The 23712-nt window shown below is 45.3% G+C and overlaps 1 protein-coding gene across 2 annotated transcripts in view; it reads right to left on the minus strand.

The window, feature by feature from the left end:
• Positions 1–23712, minus strand: part of LOC124024104 (IQ motif and SEC7 domain-containing protein 1-like) — a 202114-nt gene that overhangs the window by 55254 nt on the left and 123148 nt on the right. For both annotated transcript variants that reach the window (XM_046338141.1, XM_046338142.1), the window contains exons 2-3: positions 21391–21673; positions 7470–8836 (exon numbers count right to left, since the gene is read on the minus strand). In XM_046338141.1, the coding sequence (XP_046194097.1) occupies positions 7470–8836; positions 21391–21673 (1650 nt within the window). The remainder of the gene's footprint in view (positions 1–7469; positions 8837–21390; positions 21674–23712) is intronic.

Raw genomic sequence — 23712 nt, forward strand, 5'->3', positions numbered from 1 at the left:
CCCATTATGGTCAGACTCTGGCCCCATTATGGTCAGACTCTGGCCCCATTATGGTCAGACTCTGGCCCCATTATGGTCAGACTCTGGCCCCATTATGGTCAGACTCTGGCCCCATTATGGTCAGACTCTGGCCCCATTATGGTCAGACTCTGGCCCCATTATGGACAAAATTCCAAAAACATTGATGGCAATATGGAAAGAGTTTAACTCTGAAAATAGTAGGGAAGTTTTTGCACTTCGGCAATTCACAGAAAAATAAGTCATTGATGCCTTACTTGCAATAGATACCAAGAACTCCACAGGGACAAACCAATTGGAGCCAGGTCTTCTCAAGTGTGCTGCCCCCTCATTGATGGCTCAGTAACCCATATCTTAAATCTAATATTGTTATCAGGAAGTATGGAAAACTGCTTAGGTGCTGCCACTCCATAATTATCTTCCATCTCCAGGAGTCCATATCTAGCTAAGATTTGTGAATCCTTGGTAAATGTACAACTTTGCTTTTTTTATCTGAGAAATGTGTGTTGAATGTAAACCAATCAGGGGTTAGGCCTGGGCATAGCACTATTAAAGCAACCACAATGTAAACCAATCAGGGTTTAGGCCTGGGCATAGCACTATTACAGCAACCACAATGTAGACCAATCAGGGATTAGGCCTGGGCATAGCACTATTACAGCAACCACAATGCAAACCAATCAGGGTTTAGGCCTGGTCATAGCACTATTACAGCAACCACAATGTAGACCAATCAGGGATTAGGCCTGGGCATAGCACTATTACAGCAACCACAATGTAAACCAATCAGGGTTTAGGCCTGGGCATAGCACTATTACAGCAACCACAATGTAAACCAATCAGGGTTTAGGCCTGGGCATAGCACTATTACAGCAACCACAATGTAGACCAATCAGGGTTTAGGCCTGGGCATAGCACTATTACAGCAACCACAATGTAGACCAATCAGGGTTTAGGCCTGGGCATAGCACTATTACAGCAACCACAATGTAGACCAATCAGGGGTTAGGCCTGGGCATAGCACTATTACAGCAACCACAATGTAAACCAATCAGGGATTAGGCCTGGGCATAGCACTATTACAGCAACCACAAAGTAAACCAATCAGGGATTATGCCTGGGCATAGCACTATTACAGCAACCACAATGTAAACCATTCAGGGATTAGGCCTGGGCATAGCACTATTACAGCAACCACAATGTAAACCAATCAGGGATTATGCCTGGGCATAGCACTATTACAGCAACCACAATGTAAACCATTCAGGGATTATGCCTGGGCATAGCACTATTACAGCAACCACAATGTAAACCAATCAGGGATTATGCCTGGGCATAGCACTATTACAGCAACCACAATGTAAACCAATCAGGGATTATGCCTGGGCATAGCACTATTACAGCAACCACAATGTAAACCATTCAGGGATTAGGCCTGGGCATAGCACTATTACAGCAACCACAATGTAAACCAATCAGGGATTATGCCTGGGCATAGCACTATTACAGCAACCACAATGTAGACCAATCAGGGATTAGGCCTGGGCATAGCACTATTACAGCAACCACAATGTAAACCAATCAGGGTTTAGGCCTGGGCATAGCACTATTACAGCAACCACTATTACAGCAACCGTTCTACCTGTTGTTATGGTGATACTATGTATCAACCTTTCTATCTGTTGTTATGGTGATACTATGTATCAACCTGTCTACCTGTTGTTATGGTGATACTATTTATCAACCTTTCTACCTGTTGTTGTTATGGTGATACTATTTATCAACCTTTCTACCTGTTGTTGTTATGGTGATACTATTTATCAACCTTTCTACCTGTTGTTGTTATGGTGATACTATTTATCAACCTTTCTACCTGTTGTTGTTATGGTGATACTATTTATCAACCTTTCTACCTGTTGTTGTTATGGTGATACTATTTATCAACCTTTCTACCTGTTGTTGTTATGGTGATACTATTTATCAACCTTTCTACCTGTTGTTGTTATGGTGATACTATTTATCAACCTTTCTACCTGTTGTTGTTATGGTGATACTATTTATCAACCTTTCTACCTGTTGTTATGGTGATACTATGTATCAACCTTTCTATCTGTTGTTATGGTGATACCATTTATCAACCTGTCTACCTGTTGTTATGGTGATACTATGTATCAACCTGTCTACCTGTTGTTATGGTGATACTATGTATCAACCTGTCTACCTGTTGTTATGGTGATACTATGTATCAACCGTTCTACCTGTTGTTGTTATGGTGATACTATTTATCAATCAACCTGTCTACCTGTTGTTATGGTGATGCTATGTATCAAATTGTCTACCTGTTGTTGTGGTGATACTATGTATCAACCTGTCTACCTGTTGTTATGGTGATACTATTTATCAACCTTTATACCTGTTGTTATGGTGATGCTATTTATCAACCTGTCTACCTGTTGTTATGGTGATACTATTTATCAACCTTTCTACCTGTTGTTGTGGTGATGATACTATGTATCAACCTATCTACCTGTTGTTATGGTGATACTATTTATCAACCTGTCTACCTGTTGTTATGGTGATACTATGTATCAACCTTTCTACCTGTTGTTATGGTGATACTATGTATCAACCTTTCTACCTGTTGTTATGGTGATACTATGTATCAACCTTTCTACCTGTTGTTGTTATGTTGATACTATGTACAACCTGTCTACCTGTTGTTGTGGTGATACTATTTATCAACCTGTCTACCTGTTGTTATGGTGATACTATGTACAACCTGTCTACCTGTTGTTATGGTGATACTATTTATCAACCTGTCTACCTGTTGTTATGGTGATACTATTTATCAACCTTTCTACCTGTTGTTGTGGTGATGATACTATGTATCAACCTTTCTACCTGTTGTTATGGTGATACTATGTATCAACCTGTCTACCTGTTGTTATGGTGATACTATGTATCAACCTTTCTACCTGTTGTTGTTATGTTGATACTATGTACAACCTGTCTACCTGTTGTTGTGGTGATACTATTTATCAACCTGTCTACCTGTTGTTATGGTGATACTATGTACAACCTGTCTACCTGTTGTTATGGTGATACTATGTATCAACCTTTCTACCTGTTGTTATGGTGATACTATGTATCAACCTGTCTACCTGTTGTTGTGGTGATACTATGTACAACCTGTCTACCTGTTGTTATGGTGATACTATGTATCAACCTTTCTACCTGTTGTTATGGTGATACTATGTATCAACCTGTCTACCTGTTGTTGTGGTGATACTATGTATCAACCTGTCTATCCGTTCTTCATTATGGTGATACTTTTTATCAACCTTTCTACCTGTTGTTATGGTGTTACTATGTATCAACCTTTCTACCTGTTGTTGTGGTGATACTATGTATCAGCCTGTCTATCTGTTCTTCATTATGGTGACACTATTTATCAACCTTTCTACCTGTTGTTATGGTGACACTATTTATCAACCTTTCTACCTGTTGTTATGGTGACACTATTTATCAACCTTTCTACCTGTTGTTATGGTGATACTATTTATCAACCTTTCTACCTGTTGTTATGGTGATACTATGTATCAACCTGTCTACCTGTTGTTATGGTGATACTATGTATCAACCTGACTACCTGTTGTTGTGGTGATACTATGTATCAACCTGTCTATCTGTTCTTCATTATGGTGATACTATTTATCAACCTGTCTACCTGTTCTTGATTATGGTGATACTATTTATCAATGTGCAGCTGCCTCTACTCTTAAGTCCCTGGATAACGTTTATCACAGCACCCTTCGTGTGATCTCCGATTACAAGCACTGATCTCCGATTACAAGCACTGATCTCCGATTACAAGCACTGATCTCCGATTACCACCACTGATCTCCGATTACCACCACTGATCTCCGATTACCACCACTGATCTCCGATTACCACCACTGATCTCCGATTACCACCACTGATCTCAGATTACCACCACTGATCTCAGATTACCACCACTGATTACAACCACTGATCTCCGATTACAACCACTGATCTCCGATTACAACCACTGATCTCCGATTACAACCACTGATCTCCGATTACAACCACTGATCTCCGATTACAACCACTGATCACTGATTACAACCACTGATTACCACCACTGATCTCCGATTACAACCACTGATCTCCGATTACCACCACTGATCTCCGATTACCACCACTGATCTCCGATTACCACCACTGATCTCCGATTACCACCACTGATCTCCGATTACCACCACTGATCTCCATTACCACTGATCTCCGATTACAACCACTGATCTCCGATTACAACCACTGATCACTGATTACAACCACTGATCTCCGATTACCACCACTGATCTCCGATTACCACCACTGATCTCCGATTACCACCACTGATCTCCGATTACCACCACTGATCTCCGATTACCACCACTGATCTCCGATTACCACCACTGATCTCCGATTACCACCACTGATCTCCGATTACCACCACTGATCTCCGATTACAACCACTGATCTCCGATTACCACCACTGATCTCCGATTACCACCACTGATCTCCGATTACCACCACTGATCTCCGATTACCACCACTGATCTCCGATTACCACCACTGATCTCCGATTACCACCACTGATCTCCGATTACAACCACTGATTACAAGCACTGTCCTCCGATTACAACCACTGATCTCCGATTACCACCACTGATCTCCGATTACCACCACTGATCTCCGATTACCACCACTGATCTCCGATTACCACCACTGATCTCCGATTACTGATCTCCGATTACAACCACTGATCTCCGATTACCACCACTGATCTCCGATTACCACCACTGATCTCCGATTACCACCACTGATCTCCGATTACCACCACTGATCTCCGATTACAACCACTGATCTCCGATTACCACCACTGATCTCCGATTACAACCACTGATCTCCGATTACAACCACTGATCTCCGATTACCACCACTGATTACCACTGATCTCCGATTACAACCACTGATCTCCGATTACCCACCTCCGATTACAACCACTGATCTCCGATTACAACCACTGATCTCCGATTACAACCACTGATCAACCACTGATCTCCGATTACAACCACTGATCTCCCACTGATTACCACCACTGATCTCCGATTACAACCACTGATCTCGATTACCACCACTGATCTCCGATTACCCACCTCCGATTACCACCACTGATCTCCGATTACCACCACTGATCTCCGATTACCACCACTGATCTCCGATTACCACCACTGATCTCCGATTACCACCACTGATCTGATCTCCGATTACCACCACTGATCTCCGATTACAACCACCACTGATCTCAACCACTGATTACCACCACTGATCTCCGATTACCACCACTGATCTCCGATTACCCACTGATCTCCGATTACCACCACTGATCTCCGATTACCACCACTGATCTCCGATTACCCACTGATTACAACCACTGATCTCCGATTACCACCACTGATCTCCGATTACAACCACTGATCTCCGACAACCACTGATCTCCCACTGATTACCACCACTGATCTCCGATTACCACCACTGATCTCCGACTGATCTCCGATTACCACCACTGATCTACCACCACTGATCTCCGATTACCACCACTGATCTCCGATCCGATTACCACCACTGATCTCCGATTACCCACTGATCTCCGATTACCCACCATTACCACCACTGATCTCCGATTACCACCACTGATCTGATTACGATTACAACCACTGATCTCCGATTACCTCCGATTACAACCACTGATCTCCGATTACCACCACTGATCTCCGATTACCACCACTGATCTCCGATTACCACCACTGATCTCCGATTACGATTACACCACTGATCTCCGATTACCACCACTGATCTCCGATTACCACCACTGATCTCCGATTACCACCACTGATCTCCGATTACCACCACTGATCTCTCCGATTACAACCACTGATCTCCGATTACCACCACTGATCTCCGATTACAACCACTGATTACAAGCACTGTCCTCCGATTACAATCTCCGATTACCACCACTGATCTCCGATTACAACCACTGACTGATTACTCCACTGATCTCCGATTACCACCACTGATCTCCGATTACCACCACTGATCTCCGATTACCACCACTGATCTCCGATTACCACCACTGATCTCCGATTACACCACTGATCTCCGATTACCACCATCTCCGACAACCACTGATCTCCGATTACAACCACTGATCTCCGATTACACCACTGATCCATTACAACCACTGATCTCCGATTACAACCACTGATCTCCGATTACAACCACTGATCTCCGATTACCACCACTGATCTCCGATTACCACCACTGATTACACCACCACTGATCTCCGATTACCACCACTGATCTCCGATTACCACCACTGATCTCCGATTACCACCACTGATCTCCGATTACCACCACTGATCTCCGATTACCACCACTGATCTCCGATTACCACCACTGATCTCCGATTACAACCACTGATTACAAGCACTGTCCTCCGATTACAACCACTGATCTCCGATTACTGATCTCCGATTACCACCACTGATCTCCGATTACAACCACTGATCTCCGATTACAACCACTGATCTCCGATTACCACCACTGATCTCCGATTACCACCACTGATCTCCGATTACAACCACTGATCTCCGATTACAACCACTGATCTCCGATTACCACCACTGATCTCCGATTACCACCACTGATCTCCGATTACCACCACTGATCTCCGATTACAACCACTGATTACAAGCACTGTCCTCCGATTACAACCACTGATCTCCGATTACCACCACTGATCTCCGATTACCACCACTGATCTCCGATTACCACCACTGATCTCCGATTACCACCACTGATCTCCGATTACCACCACTGATCTCCGATTACAACCACTGATCTCCGATTACAACCACTGATTACAAGCACTGATCTCCGATTACAACCACTGATCTCCGATTACCACCACTGATCTCCGATTACAACCACTGATCTCCGATTACAACCACTGATCTCCGATTACCACCACTGATCTCCGATTACCACCACTGATCTCCGATTACCACCACTGATCTCCGATTACAACCACTGATTACAAGCACTGTCCTCCGATTACAACCACTGATCTCCGATTACCACCACTGATCTCCGATTACCACCACTGATTACAACAACTGATTACAACCACTGATCTCCGATTACCACCACTGATTACAACCACTGATCTCCGATTACCACCACTGATCTCCGATTACAACCACTGATCTGAGATTACCACCACTGATCTCCGATTACAACCACTGATCTCAGATTACAACCACTGATAAGGACTATGTCATTTAACTCAGACTTCAGTGTGTGTGCCTCTGTCCTGAACCTACTTGTTAAACAGGTTTAGTCCGATACGATAGTGTCTCTTCCTGATGATATCATTACTGAAGGCCGGTGAGTCCCAGCTGCTGCGTGTCTCTTTGTGATAGGTCTGTTTTCTGAGGGTCTGTTCTCTACTGGAGGACTCAGAGCTGCAGTTAATAGTGTCATTACTGTTAGATGTAGAGTTGATACTGTCATTGTCCCCATCTGAGAAATCTGACTCTGACTTGCTCTGCCGGTTAGCCATCCCGTTGATCGCCAGGTGGGCCTCTAGTGCGCGTGGCCGGTAGCGGGGAGCATCCTCATCCCAAGAGGTTCCCTTGGGGGGCAGGCCACGGGGGTGAGTTAAGGAGGAGGGGTGAGGAGGGGGATGTTTGGGGCTGGCTGGCTGACTAATGGGCTGGCGAGCGTAGGCTTTCTGTCTCTTCGGAATGGAGCGGTCGGAACGGTCACTGAGCTCCACAGAGCTGTCGCTGGGCGGCTCGATGGTCAGCAGCGGGAGGCGGTCCACCCTAAGCCTCTGCTCCTGCTGCTTCAGGGAGGGTGTGCTGCGGCAGGAGATGTCTGACCCCTGACCTTTATCATCCTTATGGACCAGAGACCAGGAGAGAGAACGCAAACGCAGCTCCGACTCTTTGGAGGAGTGCCGGTCTACCGATGGTAGGGGGGTGTAGGGGCGCTCTAGGGACTGAGACAGAGGGAGAGGAGAGTAGGAATGGTCCAGGGACTGAGACAGAGGGAGAGGAGGGGACAGCTCTTCCTCATCGATGTAGAGAGTCACATCGCTGTATGATGCGGTCATCTCATCCAGTTTGTGGTGTTCCGCACTGCTGTGTGAGGAGGGTTTGACCTGGTAGGAGAACAGCTCTCTGTCTCGGTCTTTGTCCAGGTCAGGGTGTCCTCTCCCTCCTTGCCTCGTCTCTCCTGGCCCCCCCTCCTCCCTGTGCAGACTCCTACTATGCAGAGCATCGTCTATCGACTCGGCCAGAGACTTGACCTGACGGGAGAACGCGTCCTCCAGCTCTGTTATAGCGTCAGTGAAGTCATCGTTCTGGGCCAACACAGGTGACTTCATAGTACCTGGGACCACACCCCCCAGGTCAGAGCTGCATTCTGATTGGACCAGGGCCCCCAGGTGTTTGGTTCCGTTGTCGGTGAGGAAGGACGACTGATGAACATTCTCAGGGCCTTCCAAGGAGAACTGCATCCTCATGCTGGACAGGACGATACGTCGGGACATGCGGTTCTCGGACATGGAACTGCGGAGACGTTTAAAGTTCTTGTTCATCTGATACTGGCGGAAGGCTGTCTGGATGGTGCGGGCCGCATGACGCGTTATGAAACGGCCCCCATACTTACGCTCCAGCATCTCCACCTGGAGGAGAGAGAGAGAGAAGACAATCAATCAACCAACCAACCAATCAATCAATCAATCGACAGCATGAGAAGTTTGGTTATCCCTTTACATGTTCATTTACATTACAAGCCATTTCAAATTACTATGTGACATCCACTGAGTATAGCAAAAATCCGGAACACCTTCCTATTATTGATTTGACCCCCCCCCCCCCTCAGAACAGTGTTGCCCTTCAGAACAGTGTTGAAAGGTTCCACAGGGATTCTGGCCCATTTTAACTCTACAAGGTGTTGAAAGGGTTCCACAGGGATTCTGGCCCATGTTGACTCTACAAGGTGTTGAAAGGGTTCCACAGGGATTCTGGCCCATGTTGACTCTACAAGGTGTTGAAAGGGTTCCACAGGGATTCTGGCCCTCTACAAGGTGTTGAAAGGGTTCCTTCTATGTTGACAAAGGTGTTGAAAGGGTTCCACAGGGATTCTGGCCCATGTTGACTCTACAAGGTGTTGAAAGGGTTCCACAGGGATTCTGGCCCGTGTTAACTCTACAAGGTGTTGAAAGGGTTCCACAGGGATTCTGGCCCATGTTGACTCTACAAGGTGTTGAAAGGGTTCCACAGGGATTCTGGCCCGTGTTAACTCTACAAGGTGTTGAAAGGGTTCCACAGGGATTCTGGCCCATGTTGACTCTACAAGGTGTGTTCCACAGGGATTCTGGCCCATGTTAACTCTACAAGGTGTTGAAAGGGTTCCACAGGGATTCTGGCCCATGGGTGTTCCACAGGGATTCTGGCCCATGTTGACTCTACAAGGTGTTGAAAGGGTTCCACAGGGATTCTGGCCCGTGTTGAAAGGGTTCCACAGGGATTCTGGCCCATGTTAACTCCAATGCTTCCCACAGTTGTGTCATGTTGGTTGGATGTCCTTTGAGTGGTGGACCATTCCTGATACACACGGAAACAGTTGAGCGTGAACAACCCAACAGCGTTACAGGTCTTGATACAAATCGTGCGCCTGGCACCTACTCCCATACCTCATTCAAAAGCTGTAAAAGTGTTTGTCTTGCCCATTCCCCTCTGAATGTCACACATTCACAATCCATGTGGAATTGTCTCAAGGCTTAAAAATCCTTCTTTAACCTTTCTCCTCCCCTTCATCTACACTGATTGAAGTTGATTTAACAGGTGACATCAATAAGGGATCATAGCCTTGACCTGGAGTCACCTGGTCAGTCTGTCATGAAAGGGCAGATGTTCTTAAAGTTTTGAATGCTCAGTATACATGCCCACACATTTAGGGAAATAACATAACCTAACCAGAAATAACCCTAACCCTAACCAGAAACAAATGAAACAAATGAACAAACACATATAGAATAGATCTATGGTTTTGTAACACAGTAACACGATAACACAGTAGCATAGCAGCACAGTAGCACAGTAACACAGTAACACAGCATAGTAACTGTAACACAGTAACAGGGTAACATGGTACCATAGTAGGCATACTAAAGTTACACTTGTATTTATATTTATTATGGATCCCCATTCGTTCCTGCCAAGGCAGCAGCTACTCTTCCTGGGGTTTATTATGGATCCCCATTAGTTCCTGCCAAGGCAGCAGCTACTCTTCCTGGGGTTTATTATGGATCCCCATTAGTTCCTTCCTGGGGTTTATTATGGATCCCCATTAGTTCCTGTCAAGGGGTTTATTATGGATCCCCATTAGTTCCTGCCAAGGCAGCAGCTACTCTTCCTGGGGTTTATTATGGATCCCCATTAGTTCCTGCCAAGACAGCAGCTACTCTTCCTGGGGTTTATTATGGATCCCCATTAGTTCCTGTCAAGGCAGCAGCTACTCTTCCTGGGGTTTATTATGGATCCCCATTAGTTCCTGTCAAGGCAGCAGCTACTCTTCCTGGGGTTTATTATGGATCCCAATTAGTTCCTGTCAAGGCAGCAGCTACTATCCCCATTAGTTCCTGCCAAGGCATGGATCTTCCTGGGGTTTATTATGGATCCCCCATTAGTTCCTGTCAAGGCAGCAGCTACTCTTCCTGGGGTTTATTATCCCCATTAGATCCTTCCTGGGGTTTATTAGTTCCTGTCAAGGCAGCAGCTACTCTTCCTGGGGTTTATTATGGATCCCCATTAGCTTCCTGGGGTTTATTATGGATCCCAATTAGCCTAGCAGCTCTTCCTGGGGTTTATTATGGATCCCCATTAGTTCCTGCCAAGGCAGCAGCTACTCTTCCTGGGGTTTATTAGGATCCCCATTAGTTCTTCCTTAGTTCCTGGGGTTTTCCTGGATTATGGATCCCCATTAGTTCCTGCCAAGGCAGCAGCTACTCTTCCTGGGGTTTATTATGGATCCCCATTAGTTCCTGCCAAGGCAGCAGCTACTCTTCCTGGGGTTTATTATGGATCCCCATTAGTTCCTGTCAAGGCAGCAGCTACTCTTCCTGGGGTTTATTATGGATCCCCATTAGTTCCTGCCAAGGCAGCAGCTACTCTTCCTGGGGTCCGGCAGAATTAAGGCATAACAGCCATTGCTGGCTATAATAGCCTATTGTTGTCTATTGCCTCTGAAATGGAGACAGCTGAGTGTACCGGTCCTCCAGAACTATTGAACTTTACTTATTTGCATTGTAATACCTTTGTGCTGATGCTAATGTCAATCATTAGAACTGTATATATATTTGGACTGGTGGCTGTCAGCCCTATGACATGATGTACTAGTTAATTGAAGTCACTATAACTGTATCTTTGTGATACAGTTATAGTGTTTGTTTCTTGTTGTTTCTTGTTGTTTTAATGCTTCGCTGCTGCAACACCAATTACCCTCTGGAACAAATCAAGTTGAAACTTGAACTTAAAAGTTATGCTCGTTTAAGTTTTGGACATAGAGTGCTTGTCGAATGGTGAATGAGAGACGGATGTAGTGTGTACAGCATGTGCATTAAAACAAAGCAGAGCTTGTGCCTCTTCTTGTGACATTTTTCAAATCATCATTGGAGTCCCATCATGCAGCCTTACAATGTATTGTACATCTAAACATATGGCCCAACGTTTGTAGAACAACTAAAGTTACATTAATAACTCTACATTAAGCATATAGTAATATATATTTCTTTGTTAACAGCTCAACACAGAATAGCTGTATGTGAGCACTCCAAATTGTTTGGCGAAAATATCCTTTATATTTTATTCAGCTATGTTTAATTGTATTCTTCATACTATTAAATAATGCCACGGAATTCTAAGCAAATATTGTCTGCTAAAGGAACTAGTGTAGCCTACAGCCAGATCAGGGCCTAACATGAGGACAACTAAATGAACTAGTGTAGCCTACAGCCATATGGCACAGCCAGATCAGGACCTAACATGAGGACAACTAAATGAACTAGTGTAGCCCACAGCCAGATCAGGGCCTAACATGAGGACAACTAAATGAACTAGTGTAGCCTACAGCCATATGGCACAGCCAGATCAGGACCTAACATGAGGACAACTAAATGAACTAGTGTAGCCCACAGCCAGATCAGGGCCTAACATGAGGACAACTAAATGAACTAGTGTAGCCCACAGCCAGATCAGGGCCTAACATGAGGACAACTAAATGAACTAGTGTAGCCTACAGCCATATGGCACAGCCAGATCAGGACCTAACATAAGGACAGGACCTAACATAAGGAAAACTAAATGAACTAGTGTAGCCTACAGCCATATGGCACAGCCAGATCAGGACCTAACATGAGGACAACTAAATGAACTAGTGTAGCCCACAGCCAGATCAGGACCTAACATGAGGACAACTAAATGAACTAGTGTAGCCCACAGCCAGATCAGGGCCTAACATGAGGACAACTAAATGAACTAGTGTAGCCTACAGCCATATGGCACAGCCAGATCAGGACCTAACATAAGGACAACTAAATGAACTAGTGTAGCCTACAGCCATATGGCACAGCCAGATCAGGACCTAACATGAGGACAACTAAATGAACTAGTGTAGCCCACAGCCAGATCAGGGCCTAACATGAGGACAACTAAATGAACTAGTGTAGCCTACAGCCATATGGCACAGCCAGATCAGGACCTAACATAAGGACAACTAAATGAACTAGTGTAGCCTACAGCCATATGGCACAGCCAGATCAGGACCTAACATGAGGACAACTAAATGAACTAGTGTAGCCCACAGCCAGATCAGGACCTAACATGAGGACAACTAAATGAACTAGTTTAGCCCACAGCCAGATCAGGACCTAACATGAGGACAACTAAATGAACTAGTGTAGCCCACAGCCAGATCAGGACCTAACATGAGGACAACTAAATGAACTAGTGTAGCCTACAGCCATATGGCACAGCCAGATCAGGACCTAACATGAGGACAACTAAATGAACTAGTGTAGCCCACAGCCATATGGCACAGCCAGATCAGGACCTAACATAAGGACAACTAAATGAACTAGTGTAGCCCACAGCCAGATCAGGACCTAACATAAGGACAACTAAATGAACTAGTGTAGCCCACAGCCATTTGGCATAGCCAGATCAGGACCTAACATAAGGACAACTAAATGAACTAGTGTAGCCTACAGCCAGATCAGGACCTAACATAAGGACAACTAAATGAACTAGTGTAGCCCACAGCCAGATCAGGACCTAACATAAGGACAACTAAATGAACTAGTGTAGCCCACAGCCATATGGCACAGCCAGATCAGGACCTAACATGAGGACAACTAAATGAACTAGTGTAGCCCACAGCCATATGGCACAGCCAGATCAGGACCTAACATGAGGACAACTAAATGAACTAGTGTAGCCCACAGCCATATGGCACAGCCAGATCAGGACCTAACATGAGGACAACTAAATGAACTAGTGTAGCCCACAGCCATATGGCACAGCCAGATCAGGACCTAACATGAGGACAACTAAATTTGTAAGTCGCTCTGGATAAGAGCGTCTGCTAAATGACTTAAATGTAAATGTAACTAGTGTAGCCCACAGCCAGATCAGGACCTAACATGAGGACAACTAAATGAACTAGTGTAGCCCACAGCCAGATCAGGGCCTAACATAAGGACAACTAAATGAACTAGTGTAGCTTACAGCCAGATCAGGACCTAACATGAGGACAACTAAATGAACTAGTGTAGCCTACAGCCATATGGCACAGCCAGATCAGGACCTAACATAAGGACAACTAAATGAACTAGTGTAGCCTACAGCCAGATCAGGACCTAACATGAGGACAACTAAATGAACTAGTGTAGCCCACAGCCAGATCAGGACCTAACATGAGGACAACTAAATGAACTAGTGTAGCCCACAGCCAGATCAGGACCTAACATAAGGACAACTAAATGAACTAGTGTAGCCCACAGCCATATGGCACAGCCAGATCAGGACCTAACATGAGGACAACTAAATGAACTAGTGTAGCCCACAGCCAGATCAGGACCTAACATAAGGACAACTAAATGAACTAGTGTAGCCCACAGCCAGATCAGGACCTAACATAAGGACAACTAAATGAACTAGTGTAGCCTACAGCCATATGGCACAGCCAGATCAGGACCTAACATAAGGACAACTAAATGAACTAGTGTAGCCCACAGCCAGATCAGGACCTAACATGAGGACAACTAAATGAACTAGTGTAGCCCACAGCCATATGGCACAGCCAGATCAGGACCTAACATAAGGACAACTAAATGAACTAGTGTAGCCCACAGCCATTTGGCATAGCCAGATCAGGACCTAACATAAGGACAACTAAATGAACTAGTGTAGCCCACAGCCATATGGCACAGCCAGATCAGGACCTAACATAAGGACAACTAAATGAACTAGTGTAGCCCACAGCCATTTGGCATAGCCAGATCAGGACCTAACATAAGGACAACTAAATGAACTAGTGTAGCCTACAGCCAGATCAGGACCTAACATGAGGACAACTAAATGAACTAGTGTAGCCTACAGCCATATGGCACAGCCAGATCAGGACCTAACATAAGGACAACTAAATGAACTAGTGTAGCCTACAGCCAGATCAGGACCTAACATGAGGACAACTAAATGAACTAGTGTAGCCCACAGCCATATGGCACAGCCAGATCAGGACCTAACATAAGGACAACTAAATGAACTAGTGTAGCCCACAGCCAGATCAGGACCTAACATGAGGACAACTAAATGAACTAGTGTAGCCCACAGCCATATGGCACAGCCAGATCAGGACCTAACATGAGGACAACTAAATGAACTAGTGTAGCCCACAGCCAGATCAGGACCTAACATAAGGACAACTAAATGAACTAGTGTAGCCCACAGCCAGATCAGGACCTAACATAAGGACAACTAAATGAACTAGTGTAGCCTACAGCCATATGGCACAGCCAGATCAGGACCTAACATAAGGACAACTAAATGAACTAGTGTAGCCCACAGCCAGATCAGGACCTAACATGAGGACAACTAAATGAACTAGTGTAGCCCACAGCCATATGGCACAGCCAGATCAGGACCTAACATAAGGACAACTAAATGAACTAGTGTAGCCCACAGCCATTTGGCATAGCCAGATCAGGACCTAACATAAGGACAACTAAATGAACTAGTGTAGCCCACAGCCATATGGCACAGCCAGATCAGGACCTAACATAAGGACAACTAAATGAACTAGTGTAGCCCACAGCCATTTGGCATAGCCAGATCAGGACCTAACATAAGGACAACTAAATGAACTAGTGTAGCCTACAGCCAGATCAGGACCTAACATGAGGACAACTAAATGAACTAGTGTAGCCTACAGCCATATGGCACAGCCAGATCAGGACCTAACATAAGGACAACTAAATGAACTAGTGTAGCCTACAGCCAGATCAGGACCTAACATGAGGACAACTAAATGAACTAGTGTAGCCCACAGCCATAACAGCCAGATCAAGGACACAGCCATATGGCACAGCCAGATCAGGACCTAACATAAGGACAACTAAATGAACTAGTGTAGCCCACAGCCAGATCAGGACCTAACATGAGGACAACTAAATGAACTAGTGTAGCCCACAGCCATATGGCACAGCCAGATCAGGACCTAACATGAGGACAACTAAATGAACTAGTGTAGCCTACAGCCATATGGCACAGCCAGATCAGGACCTAACATGAGGACAACTAAATGAACTAGTGTAGCCCACAGCCAGATCAGGACCTAACATAAGGACAACTAAATGAACTAGTGTAGCCTACAGCCATATGGCACAGCCAGATCAGGACCTAACATAAGGACAACTAAATGAACTAGTGTAGCCCACAGCCAGATCAGGACCTAACATGAGGACAACTAAATGAACTAGTGTAGCCCACAGCCAGATCAGGGCCTAACATAAGGACAACTAAATGAACTAGTGTAGCCCACAGCCAGATCAGGACCTAACATAAGGACAACTAAATGAACTAGTGTAGCCTACAGCCATATGGCACAGCCAGATCAGGGCCTAACATGAGGACAACTAAATGAACTAGTGTAGCCCACAGCCATTTGGCATAGCCAGATCAGGACCTAACATAAGGACAACTAAATGAACTAGTGTAGCCCACAGCCAGATCAGGGCCTAACATAAGGACAGGACCTAACATAAGGACAACTAAATGAACTAGTGTAGCCCACAGCCAGATCAGGACCTAACATGAGGACAACTAAATGAACTAGTGTAGCCCACAGCCAGATCAGGGCCTAACATGAGGACAACTAAATGAACTAGTGTAGCCTACAGCCATATGGCACAGCCAGATCAGGACCTAACATGAGGACAACTAAATGAACTAGTGTAGCCCACAGCCATATGGCACAGCCAGATCAGGACCTAACATAAGGACAACTAAATGAACTAGTGTAGCCCACAGCCATTTGGCATAGCCAGATCAGGACCTAACATAAGGACAACTAAATGAACTAGTGTAGCCTACAGCCAGATCAGGACCTAACATGAGGACAACTAAATGAACTAGTGTAGCCCACAGCCAGATCAGGACCTAACATGAGGACAACTAAATGAACTAGTGTAGCCCACAGCCAGATCAGGACCTAACATAAGGACAACTAAATGAACTAGTGTAGCCCACAGCCAGATCAGGGCCTAACATAAGGACAACTAAATGAACTAGTGTAGCCCACAGCCATATGGCACAGCCAGATCAGGGCCTAACATGAGGACAACTAAATGAACTAGTGTAGCCCACAGCCATATGGCACAGCCAGATCAGGACCTAACATGAGGACAACTAAATGAACTAGTGTAGCCCACAGCCAGATCAGGACCTAACATGAGGACAACTAAATGAACTAGTGTAGCCTACAGCCATATGGCACAGCCAGATCAGGACCTAACATGAGGACAACTAAATGAACTAGTGTAGCCCACAGCCAGATCAGGACCTAACATGAGGACAACTAAATGAACTAGTGTAGCCTACAGCCATATCAGGACCTAACATGAGGACAACTAAATGAACTAGTGTAGCCCACAGCCAGATCAGGGCCTAACATGAGGACAACTAAATGAACTAGTGTAGCCTACAGCCATATGGCACAGCCAGATCAGGACCTAACATGAGGACAACTAAATGAACTAGTGTAGCCTACAGCCATATGGCACAGCCAGATCAGGACCTAACATGAGGACAACTAAATGAACTAGTGTAGCCCACAGCCAGATCAGGACCTAACATAAGGACAACTAAATGAACTAGTGTAGCCCACAGCCATATGGCACAGCCAGATCAGGACCTAACATGAGGACAACTAAATGAACTAGTGTAGCCCACAGCCAGATCAGGACCTAACATAAGGACAACTAAATGAACTAGTGTAGCCCACAGCCAGATCAGGACCTAACATAAGGACAACTAAATGAACTAGTGTAGCCTACAGCCATATGGCACAGCCAGATCAGGACCTAACATAAGGACAACTAAATGAACTAGTGTAGCCCACAGCCAGATCAGGACCTAACATGAGGACAACTAAATGAACTAGTGTAGCCCACAGCCATATGGCACAGCCAGATCAGGACCTAACATAAGGACAACTAAATGAACTAGTGTAGCCCACAGCCATTTGGCATAGCCAGATCAGGACCTAACATAAGGACAACTAAATGAACTAGTGTAGCCCACAGCCATATGGCACAGCCAGATCAGGACCTAACATAAGGACAACTAAATGAACTAGTGTAGCCCACAGCCATTTGGCATAGCCAGATCAGGACCTAACATAAGGACAACTAAATGAACTAGTGTAGCCTACAGCCAGATCAGGACCTAACATGAGGACAACTAAATGAACTAGTGTAGCCTACAGCCATATGGCACAGCCAGATCAGGACCTAACATAAGGACAACTAAATGAACTAGTGTAGCCTACAGCCAGATCAGGACCTAACATGAGGACAACTAAATGAACTAGTGTAGCCCACAGCCATATGGCACAGCCAGATCAGGACCTAACATAAGGACAACTAAATGAACTAGTGTAGCCCACAGCCAGATCAGGACCTAACATGAGGACAACTAAATGAACTAGTGTAGCCCACAGCCATATGGCACAGCCAGATCAGGACCTAACATGAGGACAACTAAATGAACTAGTGTAGCCTACAGCCATATGGCACAGCCAGATCAGGACCTAACATAAGGACAACTAAATGAACTAGTGTAGCCCACAGCCAGATCAGGACCTAACATGAGGACAACTAAATGAACTAGTGTAGCCCACAGCCAGATCAGGGCCTAACATAAGGACAACTAAATGAACTAGTGTAGCCCACAGCCAGATCAGGACCTAACATAAGGACAACTAAATGAACTAGTGTAGCCTACAGCCATATGGCACAGCCAGATCAGGGCCTAACATGAGGACAACTAAATGAACTAGTGTAGCCCACAGCCATTTGGCATAGCCAGATCAGGACCTAACATAAGGACAACTAAATGAACTAGTGTAGCCCACAGCCAGATCAGGGCCTAACATAAGGACAGGACCTAACATAAGGACAACTAAATGAACTAGTGTAGCCCACAGCCAGATCAGGACCTAACATGAGGACAACTAAATGAACTAGTGTAGCCCACAGCCAGATCAGGGCCTAACATGAGGACAACTAAATGAACTAGTGTAGCCTACAGCCATATGGCACAGCCAGATCAGGACCTAACATGAGGACAACTAAATGAACTAGTGTAGCCCACAGCCATATGGCACAGCCAGATCAGGACCTAACATAAGGACAACTAAATGAACTAGTGTAGCCCACAGCCATTTGGCATAGCCAGATCAGGACCTAACATAAGGACAACTAAATGAACTAGTGTAGCCTACAGCCAGATCAGGACCTAACATGAGGACAACTAAATGAACTAGTGTAGCCCACAGCCAGATCAGGACCCAACATGAACATGAGGACAACTAAATGAACTAGTGTAGCCCACAGCCAGATCAGGACCTAACATAAGGACAACTAAATGAACTAGTGTAGCCCACAGCCATATGGCAGCCAGATCAGGGCCTAACATAAGGACAACTAAATGAACTAGTGTAGCCCACAGCCATATGGCACAGCCAGATCAGGGCCTAACATGAGGACAACTAAATGAACTAGTGTAGCCCACAGCCAGATCAGGACCTAACATAAGGACAACTAAATGAACTAGTGTAGCCTACAGCCATATGGCACAGCCAGATCAGGACCTAACATGAGGACAACTAAATGAACTAGTGTAGCCCACAGCCAGATCAGGACCTAACATGAGGACAACTAAATGAACTAGTGTAGCCTACAGCCATATCAGGACCTAACATGAGGACAACTAAATGAACTAGTGTAGCCCACAGCCAGATCAGGGCCTAACATGAGGACAACTAAATGAACTAGTGTAGCCTACAGCCATATGGCACAGCCAGATCAGGACCTAACATGAGGACAACTAAATGAACTAGTGTAGCCTACAGCCATATGGCACAGCCAGATCAGGACCTAACATGAGGACAACTAAATGAACTAGTGTAGCCCACAGCCATATGGCACAGCCAGATCAGGGCCTAACATGATGACAACACAGAGGATGCTGTTCTGTTCTTCTGAAATAAACTACATTTTCTTCATATCATGCTTCTTTAGACCTTTCTAAAATAAATCATGGATTTATTGTGATGGTGTAGACTATATTACATGGATTTATTGTGATGGTGTAGACTATATTACATGGATTTATTGTGATGGTGTAGACTATATTACATATATTACATGGATTTATTGTGATGGTGTAGGTAGACTATATTACATGGATTTATTGTGATGGTGTAGACTATATTACATGGATTTATTGTGATGGTGTAGACTATATTATATGGATTTATTGTGATGTGTAGGTAGACTATATTACATGGATTTATTTGACTTTCTCAAATGTAGATGCATCAGTGGCTTGTAGGCTGTGTGTGGAAGCCAGGAGTATCTAGTTAACTAGCACTGCCTCTCCCTGAGCTAGAGTCAGTGGGTAGGGAGTAAGTATCTAGTTAACTAGCACTGCCTCTCCCTGAGCTAGAGTCAGTGGGTAGGGAGTAAGTATCTAGTTAACTAGCACTGCCTCTCCCTGAGCTAGAGTCAGTGGGTAGGGAGTAAGTATCTAGTTAACTAGCACTGCCTCTCCCTGAGCTAGAGTCAGTGGGTAGGGAGTAAGTATCTAGTTAACTAGCACTGCCTCTCCCTGAGCTAGAGTCAGTGGGTAGGGAGTAAGTATCTAGTTAACTAGCACTGCCTCTCCCTGAGCTAGAGTCAGTGGGTAGGGAGTAAGTATCTAGTTAACTAGCACTGCCTCTCCCTGAACTAGAGTCAGTGGGTAGGGAGTAAGTATCTAGTTAACTAGCACTGCCTCTCCCTGAACTAGTGTCAGTGGGTAGGGAGTAAGTATCTAGTTAACTAGCACTTCCTCTCCCTGAGCTAGAGTCAGTGGGTAGGGAGTAAGTATCTAGTTAACTAGCACTGCCTCTCCCTGAGCTAGAGTCAGTGGGTAGGGAGTAAGTATCTAGTTAACTAGCACTGCCTCTCCCTGAGCTAGAGTCAGTGGGTAGGGAGTAAGTATCTAGTTAACTAGCACTGCCTCTCCCTGAGCTAGAGTCAGTGGGTAGGGAGTAAGTATCTAGTTAACTAGCACTGCCTCTCCCTGAGCTAGAGTCAGTGGGTAGGGAGTAAGTATCTAGTTAACTAGCACTGCCTCTCCCTGAGCTAGAGTCAGTGGGTAGGGAGTAAGTATCTAGTTAACTAGCACTGCCTCTCCCTGAGCTAGAGTCAGTGGGTAGGGAGTAAGTATCTAGTTAACTAGCACTGCCTCTCCCTGAGCTAGAGTCAGTGGGTAGGGAGTAAGTATCTAGTTAACTAGCACTGCCTCTCCCTGAGCTAGAGTCAGTGGGTAGGGAGTAAGTATCTAGTTAACTAGCACTGCTCTCTCCCTCTACTGGTCCTATGGGTGCTATACCGTACCATGTGTTCCCTACCTTTTTGTCCTGTCGGTCGGCTGACAGCTCATCGCTCTCAGACAGGGTTCGGGAGCATTTGATTGCCTCCTCCTCGGCCTGCTTCCTGAGGATGGACTGGTTGTGCTGCAGCTTGGGTCGTCGTGACAGTGGTTGCCCTGGTAACAGCACGTGGCTGAAGAGATGTCCACCGTCGAAGTGGTCCTGCCCGGTACCGTCTACACTGTGGGTTAGAGGGATGACTCGACTGTATTGGTCTAAAGACCCGCCCACCTCGTAGGCGCAAGCCTCCTCACCTTCCACACTGCAGGGAGAAGAGAGAGAGAGATCTGTTAGATCACAAGCCTCCTCACCTTCCACACTGCAGGGAGAAGAGAGAGAGATCTGTTAGATCACGAGCCTGACCAAGACCTTCAATTAAAGGAGCAGTGGTTTTCTATTTCCTTCAGATGATTAGTTCCTGGCACCTGGGGACAATTTTACCCCTATTGTACACAAACGTTCTAGGCAAAGATCTGCCGGTCTTACAACAATGGTTAAGAACACAAAATGAAAAAATTGTCTCTAGTCAATAAACCCAGTGTTAGTAAGGTACTGTACAGTACCACAGTGGAATGCCAGTGTTAGTAAGGTACTGTACAGTACCACAGTGGAATGCCAGGGTTAGTAAGTAAGGTACTGTACAGTACCACAGTAGAAGGCCAGTGTTAGTAAGGTACTGTACCAGAGTGGAATGCCAGTGTTAGTAAGGTACTGTAAAGTACCACAGTAGAAGGCCAGTGTTAGTAAGGTACTGTACAGTACCACAGTAGAAGGCCAGTGTTAGTAAGGTACTGTACAGTACCACAGTAGAAGGCCAGTGTTATTAAGGTACTGTACCAGAGTGGAATGCCAGTGTTAGTAAGGTACTGTACAGTACCACAGTAGAATGCCAGTGTTAGTAAGGTACTGTACAGTACCACAGTAGAATGCCAGTGTTATTAAGGTACTGTACCAGAGTGGAATGACCAGTGTTAGTAAGGTACTGTACAGTACCACAGAGGAATGCCAGTGTTAGTAAGGTACTGTACAGTACCACAGCGGAATGCCAGTGTTAGTAAGGTCCTGTACAGTACCACAGTAGAAGGCCAGTGTTATTAAGGTACTGTACCAGAGTGGAATGCCAGTGTTAGTAAGGTACTGTACAGTACCACAGTAGAAGGCCAGTGTTAGTAAGGTACTGTACCAGAGTGGAATGCCAGTGTTAGTATGGTACTGTACCACAATGGAATGCCAGGGTTGGAATGGTACTGTACCACAGTGGAATGCCAGTGTTGGTATGGTACTGTACCACAGTGGAATGCCAGTGTTGGTATGGTACTGTACCACAGTGGAATGCCAGTGTTGGTATGGTAACGTACCACAGTGGAATGACAGTGTTAGTAAGGTACTGTACCACATTTCAATGAAACATGGTGAAGCCCCAAAATTGCCCTTGCTAGAAGCATGTGTTTCAGACATAAGGAAGTGGATGGCTGCAAACTTTCTACTTTTAAACTCGGACAAAACATAGATGCTTGTTCTAGGTCCCAAGAAACAAAGAGATATTCTGTTGAATCTGACAATTAATCTTAATGGTTGTACAGTCGTCTCAAATAAAACTGTGAAGGACCTCGGCGTTACTCTGGACCCTGATCTCTCTTTTGAAGAACATATCAAGACTATTTCAAGGACAGCTTTTTTCCATCTACGTAACATTGCAAAAATCAGAAACTTTCTGTCCAAAAATGATGCAGAAAAATTAATCCATGCTTTTGTCACTTCTAGGTTAGACTACTGCAATGCTCTACTTTCCGGCTACCCGGATAAAGCACTAAATAAACTTCAGTTTGTGCTAAATACGGCTGCTAGAATCCTGACTAGAACCAAAAAATTTGATCATATTCCAGTGCTAGCCTCTCTACACTGGCTTCCTGTCAAAGCAAGGGCTGATTTCAAGGTTTTACTGCTAACCTACAAAGCATTACATGGGCTTGCTCCTACCCATCTCTGATTTGGTCCTGCCGTACATACCTACACGTACGCTACGGTCACAAGACGCAGGCCTCCTAATTGTCCCTAGAATTTCTAAGCAAACAGCTGGAGGCAGGGCTTTCTCCTATAGAGCTCCATTTTTATGGAACGGTCTGCCTACCCATGTCAGAGACGCAAACTCGGTCTCAACCTTTAATTCTTTACTGAAGACCCATCTCTTCAGTGGGTCATATGATTGAGTGTAGTCTGGCCCAGGAGTGGGAAGGTGAACGGAAAGGCTCTGGAGGCCCCCCCTTGGGTTGTGCCGTGGCGGAGATCTTTGTGGGCTAT

This window comes from Oncorhynchus gorbuscha, linkage group LG03 (assembly GCF_021184085.1).
Source record: "Oncorhynchus gorbuscha isolate QuinsamMale2020 ecotype Even-year linkage group LG03, OgorEven_v1.0, whole genome shotgun sequence".
NCBI lineage: Eukaryota > Metazoa > Chordata > Actinopteri > Salmoniformes > Salmonidae > Oncorhynchus > Oncorhynchus gorbuscha.